This window comes from Bos mutus, chromosome 7, assembly GCF_027580195.1.
Source record: "Bos mutus isolate GX-2022 chromosome 7, NWIPB_WYAK_1.1, whole genome shotgun sequence".
NCBI classification, from domain to species: Eukaryota; Metazoa; Chordata; class Mammalia; order Artiodactyla; family Bovidae; genus Bos; species Bos mutus.
The window spans coordinates 65648431-65669850 of NC_091623.1; the positions used below are offsets into that span (position 1 = coordinate 65648431).

General features: G+C 33.9%; 1 protein-coding gene across 1 annotated transcript in view; it reads right to left on the bottom strand.

Moving 5' to 3' along the window:
• The window catches only part of SLC12A2 (solute carrier family 12 member 2), a 93830-nt gene that overhangs the window by 35812 nt on the left and 36598 nt on the right, over window positions 1-21420 (bottom strand). The window contains exons 5-15 of the mRNA XM_005888414.3: window positions 18371-18510; window positions 16391-16501; window positions 15706-15814; window positions 12692-12819; window positions 12511-12595; window positions 10475-10626; window positions 6145-6252; window positions 4987-5110; window positions 3910-4011; window positions 2428-2583; window positions 1022-1121 (exon numbers count right to left, since the gene is read on the bottom strand). Coding sequence (XP_005888476.3) covers window positions 1022-1121; window positions 2428-2583; window positions 3910-4011; window positions 4987-5110; window positions 6145-6252; window positions 10475-10626; window positions 12511-12595; window positions 12692-12819; window positions 15706-15814; window positions 16391-16501; window positions 18371-18510 — 1315 coding nt within the window. The remainder of the gene's footprint in view (window positions 1-1021; window positions 1122-2427; window positions 2584-3909; window positions 4012-4986; window positions 5111-6144; window positions 6253-10474; window positions 10627-12510; window positions 12596-12691; window positions 12820-15705; window positions 15815-16390; window positions 16502-18370; window positions 18511-21420) is intronic.

Consider the following 21420-nt stretch of genomic DNA (forward strand, 5'->3'; position numbering starts at 1 on the left):
TCTACTCCAAAACTGAAGATCTGTGGTCTATGGGAATCTTTCATTTGACAAAACAAATTGGTGGTAGTGGTGGTTGGTGTGGGGGTGGGGGGAGGATATTCAAAGAGTAACATAAAGAATATATTAATACAAAGGTGTTTCTTCTTGAGAGAAATTTGGTAGAGCACTTATCCATCTTGAAATTTTCTTTTAAAAAGATTCTGTCTTTTGTTTTACTGAAAACAGGAATTTATTCCTGTGATTACTGTTCAGAAGCCAATCAGAAGCAATTACTCATGACTAAAGAGTTGCCTGTTCAGAGCCAGGCTTACATGAACAGTATGAGAATGACTGTCTAATGGTCTATTTTTAAAAAAATGACAAGCCTACTTTTAGCTACACTTAACAATAATCTATAATTTCTAAGAATCTATATAAATAAATTAATACTTTGATTTCCAACAGTGCTTTAATAACTGAATCTCATCGACTATTAGAAACGTTAAATTAAGGAATAGCATTTAAATTGATGACTGATAAACTAAATTTTAAGATAAAATAAAAAGGAAGGAAATAGTAAGAAATGCTCTTTACTCTGACATTGATTCTTTATCACAAAAACTGATTGCCAGTTCCACAGTGAGAACAAAGCCACTAACATGAAAATATTTACCACCTGAGTAAAATTATAAAACAAGTATTTTTATGAATTTCATCCTTAATAGTTATAAACTTGAATGGCCACAGAGGGGGGAAAAAGTTTACTTTAACGATACCTATCTAAAAGCCTTCAAAGAGAAACCTCCAAAACTTCCATAACATTTTTATAAGGTAGATGATAATTTTTCTCTCTGTAAATTTTTGAGAACAAGAAGCCTCAACCTTGTTTTTGAATAAACTGCTCAAATCAAACCAAACAAGAAACAATATTCTATGCTTTTAGATAATTTTTCATGAAATATTACCAAGTGAAAATATTACTAAACAATAAGTCCTGATTGCCATCTAAAACAAAATGTTTCTGTGTTACCTGATCACTTACCTGAAGTTTTTCACGTGGTCTTCCACTCCAGAAAGACGAATCGAATGCTGCAGTGCATTCAGGTAGGTCAGAGCTTGTGTGGAGGATCCCCAGTTCACATCTGTAAGAGGACAGTGTTCATGCACCATAATACTGGTGATCACAAATCATCAATAACCAATGCTTGCACATTTAAAAAGTCAGCTGCTAAAATAAACTGTTGTACTCATCAGGAATTTCAATAGTTTACATCTACAGCATGAAATTAAGGGAATGCTAATCTGAGCTATTATTAACATTTAAAGAAAGTGTACAACTTGGAAAAGACTGAGATGAAAGGGCTGCAGACATGCTGTGCATTCAGCTCAAAATGAGTCTTGCAAACAAAGAAAAAAAAAACATTTAAAAATTATTGTTTATACAGCCAAAGGTCAAAAAGGAAAAAGGCAGATCTATGATTGTTATAAAATACTATTTATAGTACTTCACCGTGTAAGTTATTTGAACATCAAGGCAAATTTTACTTCTTATTGAATAAACAGTCTAAACACAAATGATGATTTTAGACATTTGTTACTTTAGAGACTTAACAGGCATATTAGAGAAATAATTGTTTCTAAGATATTTAAAACAATATCTTCTTTGTCTACTTCATTTCTAAAGCCACTGTTCTAATCCAAAACCTCATTCTCTCGTACTTGGATCACAAAATGTTTCCTCACTGTGTAAAATAACTACACTGCAACTACTCTGTCGTCTCTTTCTAATCTACTCTATTGGGCCACAACTTCTCAAGTTTTTTCAACAGATTTTCTTGTTACATGTTATCACACTAAATAACTGGACTAATCCTAACCTATCCCAGCATCTGCTTATGTGGAGATATACCCAGCAGTTATCAATGCTACACATTCTAGATAATCTTCAACTATTTCCCTCTTTATTCCCAGTTAAGTATATCTGTCTAATTGTCCTTGCTATACAGTAAGCTAGTGGGAAGATACTATGTGTTCTATTATTTTGTGATTCTGTGGTACAAATTATAGTAGGTACTAAACCACATTAGGTAATACATATAATGCTTATCAGGCTAACAGAAACTTCTGTACTATAATAAAATCCTTTCAAAGATTAATTTTAAAACATATTGAGTGAAACAGAATGTTTATTACATGAATTTGTTATTTTTCTACAAATAGGATTAATTAAATTTAACTCATGGCTAAGAATGAAATTCCACAGAATAAAAAGTCTTAGAGTAACTTTTTCACTAAAACTACATATATTTAGAAATAAAGCATTTTAGGTTTTATGCAAAAGGCCTTTCCAAAATACAAAAGATGGATGTTTAGATATGAAAAGGTACAAAGAACATCTAAACATTTTTTAGCTTGAAATACTAAATATTAAGAGAGAAGACTACTGACCTGGTTTTTTGTAGGTAACATAAATGTAAAGTCCAAGAACTATCACATATGTTAGCAATGCAGCCCACCAGTTAATGACAAACATCACTATGCAACAGAGAATTGCTCCAAGAAGTGATATCCACATATTGTAGTATTTGAATGCAGGACGCCACCCTAACAGAAACAAATAATATAGATAAATAAAAGTCACTCAGCTACCTCATCTGCTTTAGACAGTGGTACATATGCATGCACAAAATAAATTTCTCTGTGGCTGCTACACTGAGAAGTCTTTAAATGTGAACTGTAAAGCTAATTAAACGGTAAAGTCATAGACCATCACTGATCATAATGTCATGATTCTTGATAGCCATGAAGTGGGCACATCTATTTATATCAACATTATCCTATCTTACTAGTTCCCTATTCAAAAAGTCCTTACTAAAAAAATACAAATCAACCTAAACTCAGTGAATGCTAAAAATAGGAGAAGATGAAAAAATTAGGTTTCAAATTGTGTCCTTAATAGTGAGATTTTATTTTCTGGTTTTTAGCATAAGACACATCCATATGTTAATGAATATAGAAAACAATTCAAATAAATTGTTCTTTGGAACTGTTAAAAAACCTCACCTACTTGCTAAAAAACTTATCATCATTTGGGGAAGTATTTCATCTCAATAAAATTTATATTTTTAAAAATTAAGCTTTTAATTTTGAGACAACTGCAGATTCACACAGTTTTAAGAAATAATATAGAGATTCTGGGGGTGCTTTACCTAATTTCTCCCAGTGATAACATCTTGCAAAATGATACCAAAGTATCACAGCTAAAATATTGGTATTAAAATAGTCAAGATAAAGAAAAATTCAACACAAGAATCCCTCGTGTTGCCCTTTTAGAGCTACACCCACATCCATCTCTAAACTTTATATTCTTAAAAACTGAAGCTAAGATGTTTGTCTCCTAAGTTCCCATGTTTTATCTTTCTTGTTCTGAGAAACTTCTAGGCCCATAGAAGCAATAGTGTTTTTGTTATTTCATTTCCTTCTCTGATGCCCAACTGTTGTCAAGGTTTATAACAAAATACCCATAAAAACTGTATATGGAGTAATTTTTCAGTTGATAAAGACCCCTTATATTAGAATTCCACAGAACTCATTGTGTTAAAAATATTCCTGGATAGGGTACTATATCATAACAATGTTCTTAGAACTGATAAATACAGGAAAAAAAATAAAATAATTCTTTCACAGTTAGCCAGAATTTGAGATTAATGCTATTTTAAATTATTTGAAGCAAGAAACAGACATTGTTTACCAATAAACTGCATGACAGAAGATCTCTGAAGACTCAATTTGACTCAACTATAAAGGCAGAATGAAGCATTAGTGAACTAATTCCACACATGCCATCTTTTTAAATGTATTAAAGTTTTATTTTCTCTAAAATCAAACATTGCCGCATTTACGAAACTTTTAAAGAAAATGTAAAATCACCTGGAGATTTTGCAAGTGATGCATGAAATACTGAAAAATTGATCAGTGCATATGATGCAAGGAAGAAGTTAGAGATAATTGGAGCAATAACATTCAATTCAGCTGCAAAAGAAATACGACATATTAGACATTTAACTTTTCAAAACTATGAATCATTTCAAACCTTTAGATAATACATAATACTCCTAAATCCATAACCCAGATTTAATGAACTCTGCTATACATACTTCATATACTTTAAATCATATCCTACGTACACAGTAGAAACCTCCTTTATAACTCTCTCTCTCAAAGTTGAAATATTCTTTCCAGTGACGTTATACTGTTTTCCTACATACATATATGGCTCACAACGATTATGGAGCACTGTTTTGGATGTTTTAAAAGTTACATAAATTACATCATACAATATTATCATTCAGTAATTCAAATTTTTTTACATTCATTATTTTTGAGATTCATCCATATTAACATATGAAAACCAAGTGTATTCACATTTTTACTGCTGAATATTTCACTCGGGTTGTTTCCATTTTTCACTATTATAATTAATGACACTAAAAATATTCTTTTATATAAAAGTTTCTGCAGGGTACAAAGCTCTAAGAACTGGTGGATCATAGGAAACTTTATTAAATATTGCCAACCTGTTCTCAAAAAGTAGCTATACCAGATACATTTTTAAGCATCAGATGAGAAAGTTAGTTTCCATGGTATAATCCAAAGTCCAAACATTCTTTAAGACCCAATCAGAGGCAAAGGAACCAAAAAGATCAGCAGAGGTTCTACCTTCATGGAAGACACCATAATCCTTTACCCTATGCTACTATCATACTTGTTTTAGGGATAAGAAGCTAGGAGCTCCCTTTAGCCTAATAGGGAGTTAGTGAGGGTATGAGTTTGAGCAAATATTTAATGAATGCTATTATCTGCAGTATTTTCTAAACTCTTTTCCTTTGATCAAAAAGAAACTTAGTATAGCAGGCAAAGTAACATTTTATGACTTAATGACTCAATGTTGACAGTTAATACTATAAATGCACCAAAATCTACATCAGCACACATGTATAGACTAACCAATTAAGATGAATCCAAGTGCAATTAAAAATGTTAAGATGTAGCCACGAAGAGGTTCATTATTTTTCCCATAACCTTTAGCAAACATCTGGAAAGCTGGGTAGATGTTGTCCTTACATAGAGCCTAATAAAGAAATGTAAACATTAAAATGGAATACATCAAAATAAGACATACAGATCTGCTTACAGTTACAACAGATAAATCAGGAAATGAACCCAAGTTTCTAATTCTTGGTCCTCTTTTTTTTCCTCTCATACTGCTTTACCAACAAATTGTAAAGAAGAGTCAAACATTTCCAGTATCAGAAAGCCTGGAGATTTAGAATACACTGTAGTGTTTATCTATTTTACCCCACACCAGGTTGACAGTCTTACACAAATAAAGAGTCAAAGAAGCCGGCATATACATAGAAGTGTGGAAGCTTGAGAAGTATGATAGATGTGTGACCTATTTCAAGAAAACCAAGTCAAAATCTAAGACTTAAAGCAAATAAAAATCCTAATATAAAACTTAATCACTTTTCTTAAAACAATACTGAAAATAGTTTTAGGATATATTCTACACCTCTACTGTATTAATTATAACAAGAAATTAAGAACAAAGCTGCAGAATCAATACTTCACTTGTTTTAGTAATAAAAAGTACTTTCTATGCAGTATCAGTTGTTTATTTATTTGATGCTCACTAAAGGGAGATAATGTTTTATTTATCATTATATCCTGAGCACCTAACATAATGTATGGCACATCCTAGGCATTCAAATATTCATAAAAATAAAACACTTATTTTGGCATTATGCTAACAGGAACAAGATAAAGTATCTTCTTTTGATTTATGGTACTTTTTATCTTTGGTAAGACATGAAAATTTATGCTAATAGAGCATGTCAAAAAAGCAAAAATTCATTACCACTTCCAGAAAGACAACTCAAAAACTATACCCTGTCAGTGGATAAATGCACAACAGTTTATATAAATATACATATCCACATTCCTGTGCATAAAATTAAATATGCCATTCTTGATATATGTGTTGGCATGTATCATATAAATTCACAGGGTTGACAGAAGTAAATCATTTAAAAATATTAAAAATCCCATTTGAAATATATTACCTTGTCTACCTCTATAATAAAATTTGCAATGTGAAATACTCACCTGAAATATTTTGGGTGCACTCACAAGAGATGCTAATGCAGAAGAAAGAGTGGCTGAGAAGATACCTGCAGAAATTAACGGTGCAAAGCCTGACACCATGCTCATTACCTTAAAAAGTGACAATGGAAAAGTCAGTCATACACAATTCAAAAAAATCCACAACACTATACATCTTTACTATTCCTATGAAGAACACTGATAGCAATACTGGGGAGAATACAATAACAAAAGCAATAGTCCACAGCAATAATGGTTCTTACATGCATTACAAACTTCTGAAAATGATGTATCACCATCCCTTAATTAATGTAGGAAAAGACCTTTTATTTCGTACAACATCAAAGGCAAACACAATGGCAACGAGAAGAGCATGCCAAACTATAAAATATGCATCAGTTTCAACAGGCCAATCTTTGCGTTATTATAAACCATTTTACACATGAATGTTCCAGATATTATTTCATGCATAAATGTTTCAGTGCGTACCTCTAATGGGTAAGAACTTTAAAAAACTGTAACCACAGTCACTGTCACATCTTAAAAACTGCTTAATTCTTTAACAGCATCAAATACTCAACCGCATCCACAACTCCCAAATTCTTTCTCTTTTCTTGCTTTTTAAAATAGTTCGTTCAAATAAGGATCCACAAAAGGATTACACTTTATATTTGGTGGTTTTGTCTTAAGTCTTTTTCAATCCATAGAGTCATCCTTTCTTTAAATTTTCTTATTTTTATGTTATTTCTCCTAGAGAAACCCGATCTCTGGATTTTGCTGACAATCTCCATGGCCTTGTTTAATTTGTTCCTCTCACCTCTATTTCTAGTCAACTGGTAGGTAGACGTAGCCAGTTAATCAGACGAAGGTGCACAGTAATACTCCAAACTGGTATGAGACACTTCTGTCAGGAAGGTTGTTTCTTTTTTTTTTTTTGACGTTAAGGTAGTAGATTGGTATCATGGTTATGTCTTTTGTTTGTTTTTAAAGAATCCTCATTTTTTTTAAGCTAAAAGTTGAAATATCCAGTCAAAAAGTTGTAAGTCTAGGAATTGTCTCTAAGTAATCTGTGAATTGGGGGTCATAAACAAAACACAACTAGCCATGCTTTAATAACTGATGAAGCTAGAAAACGGGTATGTCAGGTACATTAGATTGCTTTTTCTCTCTTTGAACATGTTCAAGCATTTCCCTATAAGGAAGTTAAACTTAAAAAAATACATCACTAACTTAGATGATGAGAAGGCAATAAAATAAACCCCAAACTGAGGAGCATAATGCCAAGTAATTTGCCTGAACCCTTCAAAATGTCAGCATCTTGAAAGGTTAAAAACAAGCAAGCTGTGAACTCCTCTAGGTTAAACCATTTTAAAATAACACAACTAAAGGCCACATGTTACAATAGACTGAATCCTGGATCAGGAAAACATGACCTGGGGCATTAGTGGAACAAGTGAGGAACTATGAATATGGAATATATATTTAGACAACAGTATTTCATCAACACTGGGATTACTTGGGTGGGATAATTCAACCACACTTGTAAAGAATGTTCTAAATACTTCAATCTGACTGTCATGTTGTGATGTCTATAATTTATTCTCATTGGTTTGAGAAAAATACTATACCTATAAAGAAAAACAACTAATAAATACAAATGAAGATAAGTAGGTAGGGTAGGTTTTCATAGCACTGTTCCTTGTGTGCCTTTAAAATCTGTCAAAATATAAAGTCAATTTGCAAGCACTGTTTAATGGATTTAGGTACTGTTAATTTGATCTATCCATTATAAATTTTACTAGTAGTGAACGATCATCACACTTTGTTTATTAAACAATGGTGAGTCAAAGTTTTCTGAGGACATTAAAATATAGAAATATAATAAGAAACATAAAACTAAATAAAATTGAATATTTAAGATAAGGTGACTCAATTATATGTACATATATTTATCGATTAAATGCAAAATAGCATTATATAGTGTGCCTTTGTATAGATTTCATGATGGAGTCTCCATTTATATGCTCCTCAGTAATGTTCTATTCACCATTCTTCATTCTCCAAGTGACAAGCAATTAATAATTTGACAGAATTTTCTTTCCATTCTCTTATCACTTTACAAAGTACTTTTAAAAAATTTACTTAAATTAGAAAAGCATATTTACATATACCAAACTCCTATACTTTGATTAAGTCCATACTTTCCATACTTAGACTTAATAAAGACAACATACTTTTGTAGTTTAAGGCAACAACACAGAAATCTGATTGGCGTTTTCAGTCACTGGGCAGAGACCAACATTTGTGTCTTTCATACACAATATCAATGTCAGAATTGGCCTGAATAATTAGCTGGACATGAATACTTTCTTTCATTCTACGATTTTGCCTAGTCTTGTGACTAGAAAAAAACAAACATCGTTACATAATTGAGTTCAATATTTTTAACCACTGAAAGTGCAGCCCATTGTTTGAAACTAAACAAAAGAAAATATACATAATGCCATTAAAAATTTTCATGTAAACCACACAGATTCTACATAAAATGTCTACATAATATTTCTACATAATGTTCTGAAATACATTAAATCCACAACTATTCTGTTTATTAGGTTTAAGTATTACTAGAAAAACACGAGGAAGCAGAATTTTTATTTTCCACTTTGAATTTGTAGATCTATTCTACAACTTTACCACAAAATATCTTGTTTTAATCTCCTGAATCTATCTATACCTTTGAGTTTTTTCTTTCTAGCATCCTGAGAATTATCAAGCAACTCTCAAAATATCCTCCAAATTTTAGTAGTTCCTTTTCATCTTATAAATCTAAAACTCATAAATTTTACAAAAATAGAATAAATAAAAAGCAGGACTGATAGCCTGCAAATACTCGAGCAGTAGTACTAATCTTTATTGGGGCTTCCTTTGTAGATCAGCTGGCAAAGAATCTGCCTGAATGCAGGAAACTCAGGTTTGATTCCTGGGTCAGGAAGATCCCCTGGAGAAGGAAGTGGCTACCCTACTCCAGTATTCTTGCCTGGAGAATCCCATGGACAGAGAAGCCTAGCAGGCTACAGTCTATGGCGTCACAAGAGTCAGACATGACTTAGCGACTAAACTACTACTACTACTACTACTACTAATCTTTACAGAGTTCATATGTTTACTAGTTCACAAACTTTTAAGCACGCATTAATAATTTAATTCTGCTGTTCAATGGTGGTTTAACACAGCATCACTATATTAGCCATATTTAATTAAATAAGACTGCTGATACTGATCAACACTTAAAAGGGCATTTATATATAGAGGAATTAGGGAGAAATCTCAAATCAGAAAGCTGAATTCATTTCAGTTAGTACGGATTTAAGTCGGTCAAAAATAAAAACAAAATACTTAGGTGTAAATCTAACAAAAAATATACAGGACTGATATTCTGAAAACTACATAATAATGATGAAGGAAGTCAAAGAAGATCTAAATAAAGAGTAGAACACATGTGTTCATGGACTGGGACAGTGTAAAGCTATCAGTTCTCCCCAAATTGATGTACAAGTTTAATGCATTTCCTACCAAAATTCCAGCAAGACTTTTTTGTAGATAAACATAGATTATTCTAAAATGTATCTAAAAAAGCAAAAGAACTAAAATAGCTAAAATAATTTTGAAAAAAGAATAAAGCAGGAGGAATCAAGCTCCCTGATTTTAAGACTGACAATCTAATTACAGTACTCAAGAAAGTATCGCATTGTTGGGAGGACAGACACAAAAATCAATGGGACACAACAGAGAAGCCAGAAATAGGCCCAGCACATATGACTATGTGTGAGATGCTTTCTTACTTTCTCAAACAGTATACCATATACAATTACTATTTATTATACCTTATTACAGAAGTGTTGCCCTCTGGGGGCCTTTTGCCCCTGAACAGGCTCAGGTTTCATTCTTTTATATTTTTCTGTTTGCCCAATTATTTACATGGGGCTTCCCAGATGGCACAGTAGTAAAGAATCCACCTATCAATGCAGCAGACACTGGTTCAATCCCTGGGTGGGGAAGGTCTCCTGGAGGAGGCAATGGCAACCCACTCAAGTATTTCTTGCCTGGAAAATGCCATGGACAGGCGAATGTGGCGGGCTGAAATCCCTGGGGTTGTGTAGAGTTGACACGCCTGAGCGACTGAGCATGCACTATGAGCTGCATGCCGTCTTCACTGATGTATGAGTATAAAGCAATAGCAAAAACTTTCCGCTATACTCTGAATGGTAGAACTGACAGCAGTTTGACCTCCAGAAGAACACAGAACGCTTGTATAATACAAATTTATGCTCACCTGGAAGTTGTTCATTAGGCCATAGGAACAAGGGTTGGTTTCACAGGATGAAAAATCAAAGTTTAACTTGCAGGCTGCAGAAGTGCAGTTTGTCAGCTCTGTTACAATGGTGTCATTAACGTTCCCAGTAGCGTCCCGAACAACACACGAACCTGAAGCACGAGTGATAATGAGGACAAATCATCAAGCTAACATTTACCTTCACTTCAAAATTATATACACCCACAAAGAAATTTATGGTACTGACGGTATGTACTTGCTTATAATAGTAATTGAATACAGTGTATTACAATTAAGGAAGCTTTACCTGGAACAGAATGTGGAAAGCATCATGGTCCCCAGTATTGAGTCAGGGAAATGAAACCTTATAAAGTATGTATATGTATATACTTAAAAATCTTGTAATCATCACTGTGAAAATGATATATTAGCAAAATCATTTCCTGTACTACTTGATTAAAATGTCCTAAAGCAAATACAGAAACACTATGTTGAAAGAGTTCCAAATGGCAGAAACAGTTTCACATACTCTGAATACTTTATATTTAAAATGTGCCAAAGATCAGACTTGAGGTAATATCAATCTTCTGTGAGGAAAAGTAATTTAAACATGAATGAATTATATAATTCTATTTAAACCTTTGTATCAACTAAGTCCACCCTGATAATACGAAAATATAAGGTGGGAGGAGTCGGGGAGGGATAGTCTGGGACTCTGGGGTAAGCAGATGTAAGCTATTACACACAGAATGAATAAAAAAACGAAGTCTACTATATAGCACAGGGAACTATATTCAATATCCTAGTAAAACTATAATGGAAAAGATTAGTAAAAATAATGTACATCCATATATAACTGAGTCACTTTGCTGTAAAGCAAGAATTAACACAACATTGTAAATCAACTCTACTGCAATAAAAAATAAATGAAAAAATTAAAAAAAGAAAACATACAGTATGAGATTTGCAGCAGACTGAATAATCAAATACTATGAAAAATATATATTCTATAGTTAATGAATTTGGAGTTTGTGATTCTTTTGATTAGTACTAGACTATGACTTATTCTTCTAGTATGCTTAAAATTTTTAACTGTAAAACCTGAATTTTAGAATTTAGACATTAAATATAGTGCTTGTACTTTAGGAATATGATTTCTGAATAAAGTATTTCATTTCATGAATGTACAATAAATTCAAGACAAGACAGCATCTATAGTCACTGTATGCAAATTATATATAAAATCAGTAGTTATTAAATTTTTTTCTAGACTAGAATGTTTCAGTTAAAGAACCTATCTTAGACTTTCAAAATTATTTACTTACTTACTTATAAATAAAAACACCAAAACCCTCTTTGTCATGAGGCAGTGCTATTATCTTATTTTTGGCAGCAAAACTGGCTTCCTCACACATAAAAGATTTAGAGACTGACTGACCTCTTAAGTTCTTTCTTCAAGTACTATAATATGATTCCATCAATGTATTAAAATAGCTTAAAATCATTTTCATTAATTTAGTAATACTTTTCATTCAATGTAGTATCTCCTATTAATTGAAATCAAATTTTTATGGTAAAAAATGTCAGGTTCTGCATAATGGCCTTGAAACAATCTTAATAGAGTAAGATTATATAAAAATATAAAAAATAATCATCATACACAAAAATATGCTAAAATTTGTGAAGATCAGAAAGTAAAATTCATTTACTTCTACACATGAATTATATTTTCTGTAAATATGTCTCAGTGAAATTTAAGAATCTGCAGATGAGACTTCACATACTTTCTAACTTACTATATAATTAAATAAAAATCCCAGACAAGAAACAATAGAGGATTTGGTGGCTTAGACAACATGTATTAAGTCACCACTAGTTTACTTAAGTACTTTTGAAGTAAAATACAAAACTCCATGTCTTTTTATTGAAATAGTTCTTAATTTAAAAGTTAGAAATATAATATCATGAAAATGAATACTTATAGTATATACATCATTAAATGACTGAGACACATAGAGAAATGTAAGGTTATTTACCTACAGATACTGCAATTCCTATGTAAACCAGCGTAGTGATTAAAATGGCTAAGAGTGTTCCTTTGGGTATGGCTGACTGAGGATCCTAGAAGACAAAAACATTTTTTAAAGTCTACTGTTAAAAATAAATATATGTATATCACTTTTATATGAAATCAGTAAAGTACTTTATAATACTTACTGCAAGATCACCTGAGATATTTGCTCCGGCCAGAATGCCAGTTGCAGCAGGAAAAAAGATGGCAAATACAGAAAAAAAGGTCTCTTCTTCTCGAAAATCTGGACCAAAGTTCTCACTAAATATTTCATCTATAGAGAATAAAAGATTTTTGGCAATTAATGGACAGCAGATTAGGCCATAAAATTTCAGGTTAAGAGTAAGTGGTGATCTATGATCCCTAACATTTCTTCAGTTCCAGTAACTGGTAAATTCTTGAATATTTTCAAATTCAAGTATTGGTGTTCCTCTTTTCTTGTATGAGGAAAACAGTTTACAGCCAAAATGGTGGTGTGATCTGGTTCATGCACTGTTTTTTTTGTATACCTTACTAATTATGTTTGAAATACCTCTAACTTGATTCTTAAGACAGGCCAAGAGGTCAAAGAAACAAGAAAGCAGATAGAAGAACAAAAAGGACATCACAGTAACCTGGAACTGTTTTTTTCCCTTACATACAACTTATCTGTACTGTCTTCTCTACTTCTTAGGGGTGAACTGTTTGAATTTTGAGGCTATCCATCAGGCATCTAGACAATTTTTAGCTAAGACAAACTAGGTAAAGGTCCTTTCCATTTCAATAATAATGAAAGTGTCAACTAGTTCCTACTATTTCCATCTATTCTAATAGGTCCTCAAACTGAAACAAACAATAAACTGTCATCCATCCATCCATTCATCCATCCATCCCGTATCTGAGTATACACCATGTGCCAATAGTGGAGCCATCTGGTATCTCAAGGTACTGAGGAAGTCCAGTAGCAACAAGCTACCTTCATGGAACTTAAAAGTATCAATAGTAGTAGTAGTTGTAGTTTAGTCACTAAATTGTGTCCAACTCTTGCGACCCCATAGCCTGCCATGAATCTGTCCATGGGATTCTCCAGGCAAGAATACTGGAGTGGGTTGCCATTTCCTTCTCCAGGGCTCTTTCTGACCCAGGAATCGAACCCAAATCTCCTGCATCGCAGGTAGATTCTTTACCAACTGAGCTACAAGGGAAGCCCTCGTAGTATCAATAGGGAGCTACCAAATAAGTAAAAAAAAAACAAAAAGCCACTGCTGCTACTGCTGCTGCTAAGTCGCTTCAGTTGTGTCCGACTCTGTGAGACCCCATTGACGGCCTCCCACCAGGCTCCCCCATCCCTGGGATTCTCCAGGCAAGAACACTGGAGTGGGTTGCCATTTCCTTCTCCAATGCATGAAAGTGAAAGTGAAGTCGCTCAGTCGTGTCTGAGTCTTAGCGACCCCATGGACTGCAGCCTACCAGGCTCCTCCATCCATGGGATTTTCCAGGCAAGAGTACTGAAGTGGGGTGCCATTGCCTTCTCCAAAGGCAGTAAAAGTACTCAATGGAAACAGGGTGTTGTGACAAATAATCAGAGAGAGATGATCTAATTCAATGTGTTTATTACACAAAGCTAAAGTGATGCAACTAAGGAGTTAACACTTAAGTTGAAGCTTTACGGAGCAGGAATCAGCCATGTGATGTTCCAGGGAAAGAGTACACCAGGAATAACCGGCAACATATAGAAAGGCCCTGAGGCAGGAAGAAGGTTTAGCTCTTTTGAAGAACTGAAAGAAGGCAAAGCTCTCACAGTACAGGGGAGATGAAATGAAATGGAAGATATCAGCAGGGGTGAGATCATGCAAAATTTTATTTTATAAGAGTTTAGATTTTGTCCTCAATATAATGAAAAGCCAAGGTGGGCACAGAGTCATGGAAATGACATGCTATGATCAATGCTTACGTGGATGCTGCAGAGACAATGGACTGAAGAATCAGCATCTGATGCAGGGAACCAATTAGAAGGTTACTGTAGTGGTTCAATTTAGTGATAGGAGAATAATGTACTGATGAGGGAAGGATTAGAAAGACAGCAAGTAGAAAACACTGAGATCCTGATTTCTTTCATGTATCAGGATGGAGAAGTTCAAGAAGGGTTAGTTAGGAGGGACATCAAATAAGCAGTTGAATATATACTTATATCTGGAGTTTGAAGGAGAGACCAAGGAATAGAAACATGTCAGTCTCTTGAAAGCATTTTGAGCCATGAGAATAGATATTGCCAAAGGAAAGAATACAGTTAGAAGGCCGAGGACAACACTGTACGACTCGACATTTAGAGGAAGAGAGAAGAGAAGGGGTAACAGGAGTAAAAGACATAGCGACCAGAGAATTAGGTAGGAAAGAACTCACTAGAAAACAGTGTCTGACACCAAAGGAGAATGGGACAGCTAAACAGAATGTTGCTGAGAGTCAGGAGACTAAAAAAACAAGGAGTTTTTGTCAATTTAACACAGGCAGATCCTTTACTCTAAGGGAAAAGCAACTCTGATGCTATTGCAACTCTTCTTTCTGGCTTTCATTCTGCCTTGAAGAGACAGGTTCAGAACGGCAGGTCAGTGGAGGGAGTGGGGCGGAGATACAGAAAGACACTTCATAAAATAATAAATGACACGGAAATTACACCTGTAGTGAAAGTTAAGAGGCAGAATGAAAAGGGTTATGGAAAATGAAAACTGGAAAATTCTCACACAATTAATAATGTAAACTGTAGAATTACATCAAGAAACTACTTCTAGTTGCTTTCACAGTCTCAGGCACTTTTAGACTATTATGTTTAAATACAACTGAAAGAATGGAAAAGCAACATTAGAACAGAAGCTACAATTTCAGTAACAAATTCCCCAAATGAGAACAAAAGCACTTTTCCTCGGTAGCACTGATTTCTCTATGTTTTATCACTTTTCATTTTGCTAATGATGAAAAATGAAAGATATAAATAAAAGTGATTTTTTTTTTACTCCAATTATACAATAAACATAAAGAAACCAAACTAAACTGGACTGTGAATTAGTGTTAGTCACTACACCAAATTCAATTACATTGCAAAATATGAAAAATGTACTAAATTTATTTAACACTAGAATGCTATAATGTGCACCTTAAAAAAAAAAAAATCTTTCTTACTTACACTTATAACCAAAGAAACCTTTGGGCTTCTTGCTCTCCAATGGGATAAATGTTCCTATGACGAAATCAGCTATAGCAAGTAGTAGAATCACCAAAAGAACAATCTGAGCCTGAAATTTTAAACGTTAAAAATCAAAATCAAACATATTGTGTCAATACACCAATTCAGTGCCACTGGAATATAACTCCCGTTAAGGGAAAAGACTTCTGTCTTGTTTTTCCAGAGCCTCACACAGTGCTAAGTACAAAGCAGATGCTTAATAAATTTTTGTTAAAGGAACAATCTCAGAATATTCAATACACTGGGGAAAATGGAGAGCAAAAGTAGGGTCATGCCAACTATTTCCAAAGTGAGTTAAAGATGTGCGTGTTAGATGCACTAACACCACAAATGTTAAAATACAGAAAAAAATTATAGTACTGATATTACCTTTAGTAACTCCCTCTGACATACCCCATAATTCATTTTTCCTTACATACTCTTTGATTACCTCTTTAAATGACTATTATTTCCAAATACTCCCCACCTTGCCGAACAGAAATGACCTTATTTGTCTTTGAAAATGGCCACTTAGGAACCTTCAAAATCTAAAGGTATTACCACACCTTAGAACATACCTAAAACATAAGCTCTAAAAGTTTGTACACTCACCATTTACAGAGGTCCCAATGATACCATTACTTACTTTTGCCTCCCACTCCATTCCGGCTACTGAGATACCCAAAAGGATCACCACTGTAATGGCTCCAATAATTCGGATATCATTGATTTCATCTATCATAAGTATGGAATGTTCCTACAAAAAGAAAATAATAGAATGAAGAATATTATTTACTTCAGCCTAATGCTTCCATTCTTTTTGAAACATTTTAGAGATACCACAGTTCTTCACAGATAGAAGTTGAATAAATTCCTATTTAAGGGATGAATAGGGAGATCTAGCAAAAAAAGAATGAATTACTGTTTACTATTAAGATGTCACTCAAACATCTGAAGACATCAAAAATATGATCAAATATTAATACTGCTATATTTATAAAGACTCAAATTTTAAAAATGGATTGCTAACAAGCAAAAAAAAATTATAATATGACTATGTGTATGTACATTAGTCGCTCAGTTGTGTCCGACTCTTTGCAACCCCACGGACTGTAGTCCACCAGGCTTCTCTGTCCATGGAATTCTCCAGGCAAGAATACTGGAGTGGATTGCCATTCCCTTCTCCAGAGGAACTTCCCAACCCAGGAATCGAACCCTGGTTTCCTGCATGGCAGGCAGACTCTTTACCGTTTGAGCTACAGGGGAAGTCCTATAATAATAATATGACTAAGTAGTATTAATAGGATTTTTTTTAAGTTACAAAGCAGAAATATATTTTGTATTCATTGTGGTTAGTGAATTCAGCTTTCAACAGTCTCTTCCATTGCATAAGGAAAAGAGATGAACACACTTTCATGCAGCTGTCCAAAGTGACACTGTTCCATTCTAAGAACAAAATTATTTGTGGCTCAAATAATGACATTAAAAAACATATACTAAATTAAACAATGAAAGACTATGAATTCTTAATGATTATACTGTTTGCTTACTTCCTTTTCTCTGTCCCTTTGGCCTAGGCAGCTAAGGTCCATGCCAATGCAAGTATCAGTCCTTTTCAGATGTTACACTTCCTAATATACCATACACTGCAACTTAACATGAACAACTACAGGTGTCATTCAAGATTCTTCTCAGTTAATAAAACTGAATCCTACCTACTGCTTTAACTACATACATACTAGTTACTCTTTTCAACTAAGTTCTCTTCTCAACTCCACGGCAGTATCATCAACCACTTCCTGGCCAGCTTGACTTACATATACCAAATCAGACATCCCAAACTGAAATGTTCTGTGTTCTCTATCTCATGGTAAATGGCATTACCATCCATCTAAATCAGTCCTCCTTTCTTGCTCTCTGATTTCCCACATCCCATCAATCAAGCCTACTTACTCAACTGATTAAAAACCACTCGTCACTGATTTAATATTCACCAACATCTCTTCTCCCAGGATAGCTACAAGCTTTTAAATTGTCTCCATGTCCAATGGTGACCCCTCACAATTCTCTACACTGTAATCACATATTTCTTGAGGCACCTAATCTGATCATCATGGATCTCAACTCCAGTTAAGATACAATCCAGGTTTAACAGCAAACAAGACCCTTCCTGACTTGATCCTTTCTTTCTTCCCTCTTATCTTAAACCTCGCGCCACTTTGGGCTTCAGCCATACTGAAATATTGCCAGTTCTGTGTTGTTGTTTTTTTAATAACACACCATACTCTACCCCTTCTAGGTCTTTTCTTTTCTTTCCTATTTCCCTCATACCATATCTCACCTCTCCTACCTGGGTGCTAATGTCTTGACTCCCTTCCTCTGAAAATGCTGTCTTGACACTTCTCTGCCACCCTACTCCTGGATGGTAAATTAAGTGATCCTCCTAGTTTGTCAAGACCTCCTGCAGTTACCCACTTCTGACATGTGTTGGTCTATCTCCCACACTAAACTTCTTGAAGGACGAGTTTTATGTTCCTTGCTGCTTTCCTGGCATCTTACATGGTGAATGGCACGTAAATCCTCAGTAAAGATCCAGGAAACGAATGACTGGAAAAAGGTGAATTACCTTAAGCAACTCCACCACAGTTTCTGCAAATCCAACCACGTACATAGCAACTGCGACGGCATTGGCAAAAGCGAAGATCAGGCCAATTGCACCACCAAATTCTGGCCCTAGACTTCTAGATATTAAATAATACGCTCCTCCTAAAGAAAAGAAACAAACACAAGTACTAATGTTAGAATTTTAAATGTCAAAGAATCCTTTCAATTACACAAGAGTTCACAAACACACGCCACCAGTGAACATAGCAGTTAAAGTAAAAGGCAAGTGGGTGAGCATATTTTTAGGAAGAAACATCCAGAAAGAATTCTTTACAACCCACTTCATTCATAACAGTTCTGAACATCCAGAAAACTTTTCTCACATTAAATATAAAAATCATCCTGCTATTTAAATCCCTTCTTTCTTTTCTAAAGCTTAGATTAAAATGGCAACAGCCTCCTCCTCATATTCAGAGACATCATTTCCCAATGATTTTCTAAGGAATATGTTAATCTTAAATAACACTTAAAATGATAATTGACATGATTTCAGTTACTTAGTGTGGTAATTTGCTGAATGTGAATACTAAAGAAAAATGAAGGTATCACAAGAAACTTAATGAACAGCACATACTGACATCCTGAAGAGACATAGTTTTATTACATGAGTGAGTGAAAGTCACTCAGTCGTGTCCCACTCTTTGCAACCCCATGTACTATACAGTCCATGGAATCTCCAGGCCAGAATACTGGAGTGGGTAGCCTTTCCCTTCTTCAAGGGATCTTCCCAACCCAGGAATTGAACCCAGGTCTCCCACATTGCAAGTGGATTCTTTACCAGCTGAGCCACAAGGGAAGCCCAGTTTTATTGTAATAAAACTTAATTTATATTAATTTATTAATAAATTCATATTGCATTTAATATAATTCATATTATATGTTTATACTTATATTATAAATCCTGCCTAAATGGCAGAGTAGACAAAGCCATTAAACAAGCTATCATCATGAAGCAAGTATTTTTCTAACTTAAATCAGTATTTTGATTCTGAGTCAGTGTATACTTATCTAAAGTCTCTAAAAGCTCCCCTAAATTTCTAATTTATTTTTGGTTTCTAGGTCATAATCAAAACTTAGTTTTGATAGTACTGAAGTTACATTAAGTTATGTACATTTTTCTAGACACTGATGAGACATTCTATTCTTTTTATTGATCAGTCGCTCAGTTGTGTCTGACTCTTTGCGACCCCATGGACTGCAGCACATCAGGCTTCCCTGTCCTTTACCATCTCCCGGAGCTTGCTCAAACTCATGTCCACTGAGTCGGTGAGGCCATCCAACCCCATCTCATTCTCTGTTGTCCCCTTCTTCTTCTGCCTTCAATCTTTCCCAGCATCAGGGTCTTTTCTAATGAGTCAGCTCTTCACATCAGGTGGTCAAAGTACTGGAGCTTCAGCATAGTCCTTCTAATGAATATTCAAGATCGACTTCCTTTAGGATTGACTGGTTTGATCTCCTTGCTCTCCAAGGGACTCTCAAGAGTCTTCTCCAATGCCACAGTTCAAAAGCATCTATTCTTTGGCGCTTAGCCTTCTTTATGGTCCAACTCTCACATCCATACGTGACTACTGGAAAAACCATAGCTTTGACTAGATGGACCTTTGCTGGCAAAGTAAAGTCTCTGCTCTTTAATATGCTGTCTAGCTTTGTCATAGCTTTTCTTCCAAGGAGCAAGCATCTTTTAATTTCATGGCTGCAGTCACCATCTGCAGTGATTTTGGAACCCAAGAAAATAAAGTCTGTCATTGTTTCCATTGTTTCCCCATCTATTTGCCATGAAGTGATGGGACCAGATGCCATGATCTTCGTTTTCTGAATGTTGAGTTTAAGCCAGCTTTTTCACTCTCTCACTTTCAATAAAGAGGCTCTTTAGTTTCTCTTCACTTTCTGCCTTAAGAAAGTCTTAAAACCATATAATGAAGACAAATGCAACAACAGATTCTACAATTTAATAAATTGCTAAATATGCAAACTTTATTTTGAAAATACCTGTAATAGGTTTTGGGGTTAATTTGATCAAGTTTCTCAAAATATTCTATACTTTAAACCTATCCACAAAAACTTCCTCATTACAGTACAGCAGGCACAGATACAACACTGTAAAATAACTACAGGCCAATTAAAAAAAAACTTTCTTAGTAATTCACTTTACCAATTAATAATTTTTACCGTCTTTAAAATTCTGAAGATTCATTTAGTATTAGTCTCATTTTTTAAAATGAGATAAAATGAAAAAAAATTTCCCCAAATACTTTTGAACACTAAAAATTCTAATGGACTTACATATAATGACAATTTTTATGTCAAAGAGCTAAAGTTAAAGATATTAAATCACATAATTAATCACACAGAAAATCCCTAGAATATCATAATTATCACAGCCTATAGTTAATGAACATGTCATTTAATCTCAATATCAATAATGAATTAAGACAAGTATTATTTATCCTGACTTAATTGATAGGACAATTAAGTCACAATAAAAGGTTAACTGAAATCAGTCAGCCACTCATGTATTTCAATAGTTGATAATATTCTTTAGACAGAGAAATACACCAAGAGAACCTATAAAAGCACAGAATTCAGTTGTTATGTGTTTAAAGTTTTGATTTTCTGAAATTTCAAGTCTATTACTAATAAGAAAAAATATATATCTTCAGATGTATTTAACATTGGTAAAGGTAACTGGAAGGGAAATAATGAATATAAGTAACAAATTCTGACATTTCAGAACTATTTAAAAATCTTCTACTAATTGGGATACCTAAACTTAAAACCTAGGACCTAGTTTTATTACTTTTTAAAATATTTTATTTTTTTTAATGAAAATAAAAAGTTAGACATGAAGAATATTTTAAAAGCATCCGCTCATCTTCCTATAAATTCCTGATGAAAAGCAACAGTACTCTGCCCTATTCTCATTTCTACTCCTGTGTCCTTGAGGCAACCAGTTTTAAGAACTTTCTCCCCCTCCCTTTTTTTCCTTAGCAACAAAATAGTATAAAAGATCTA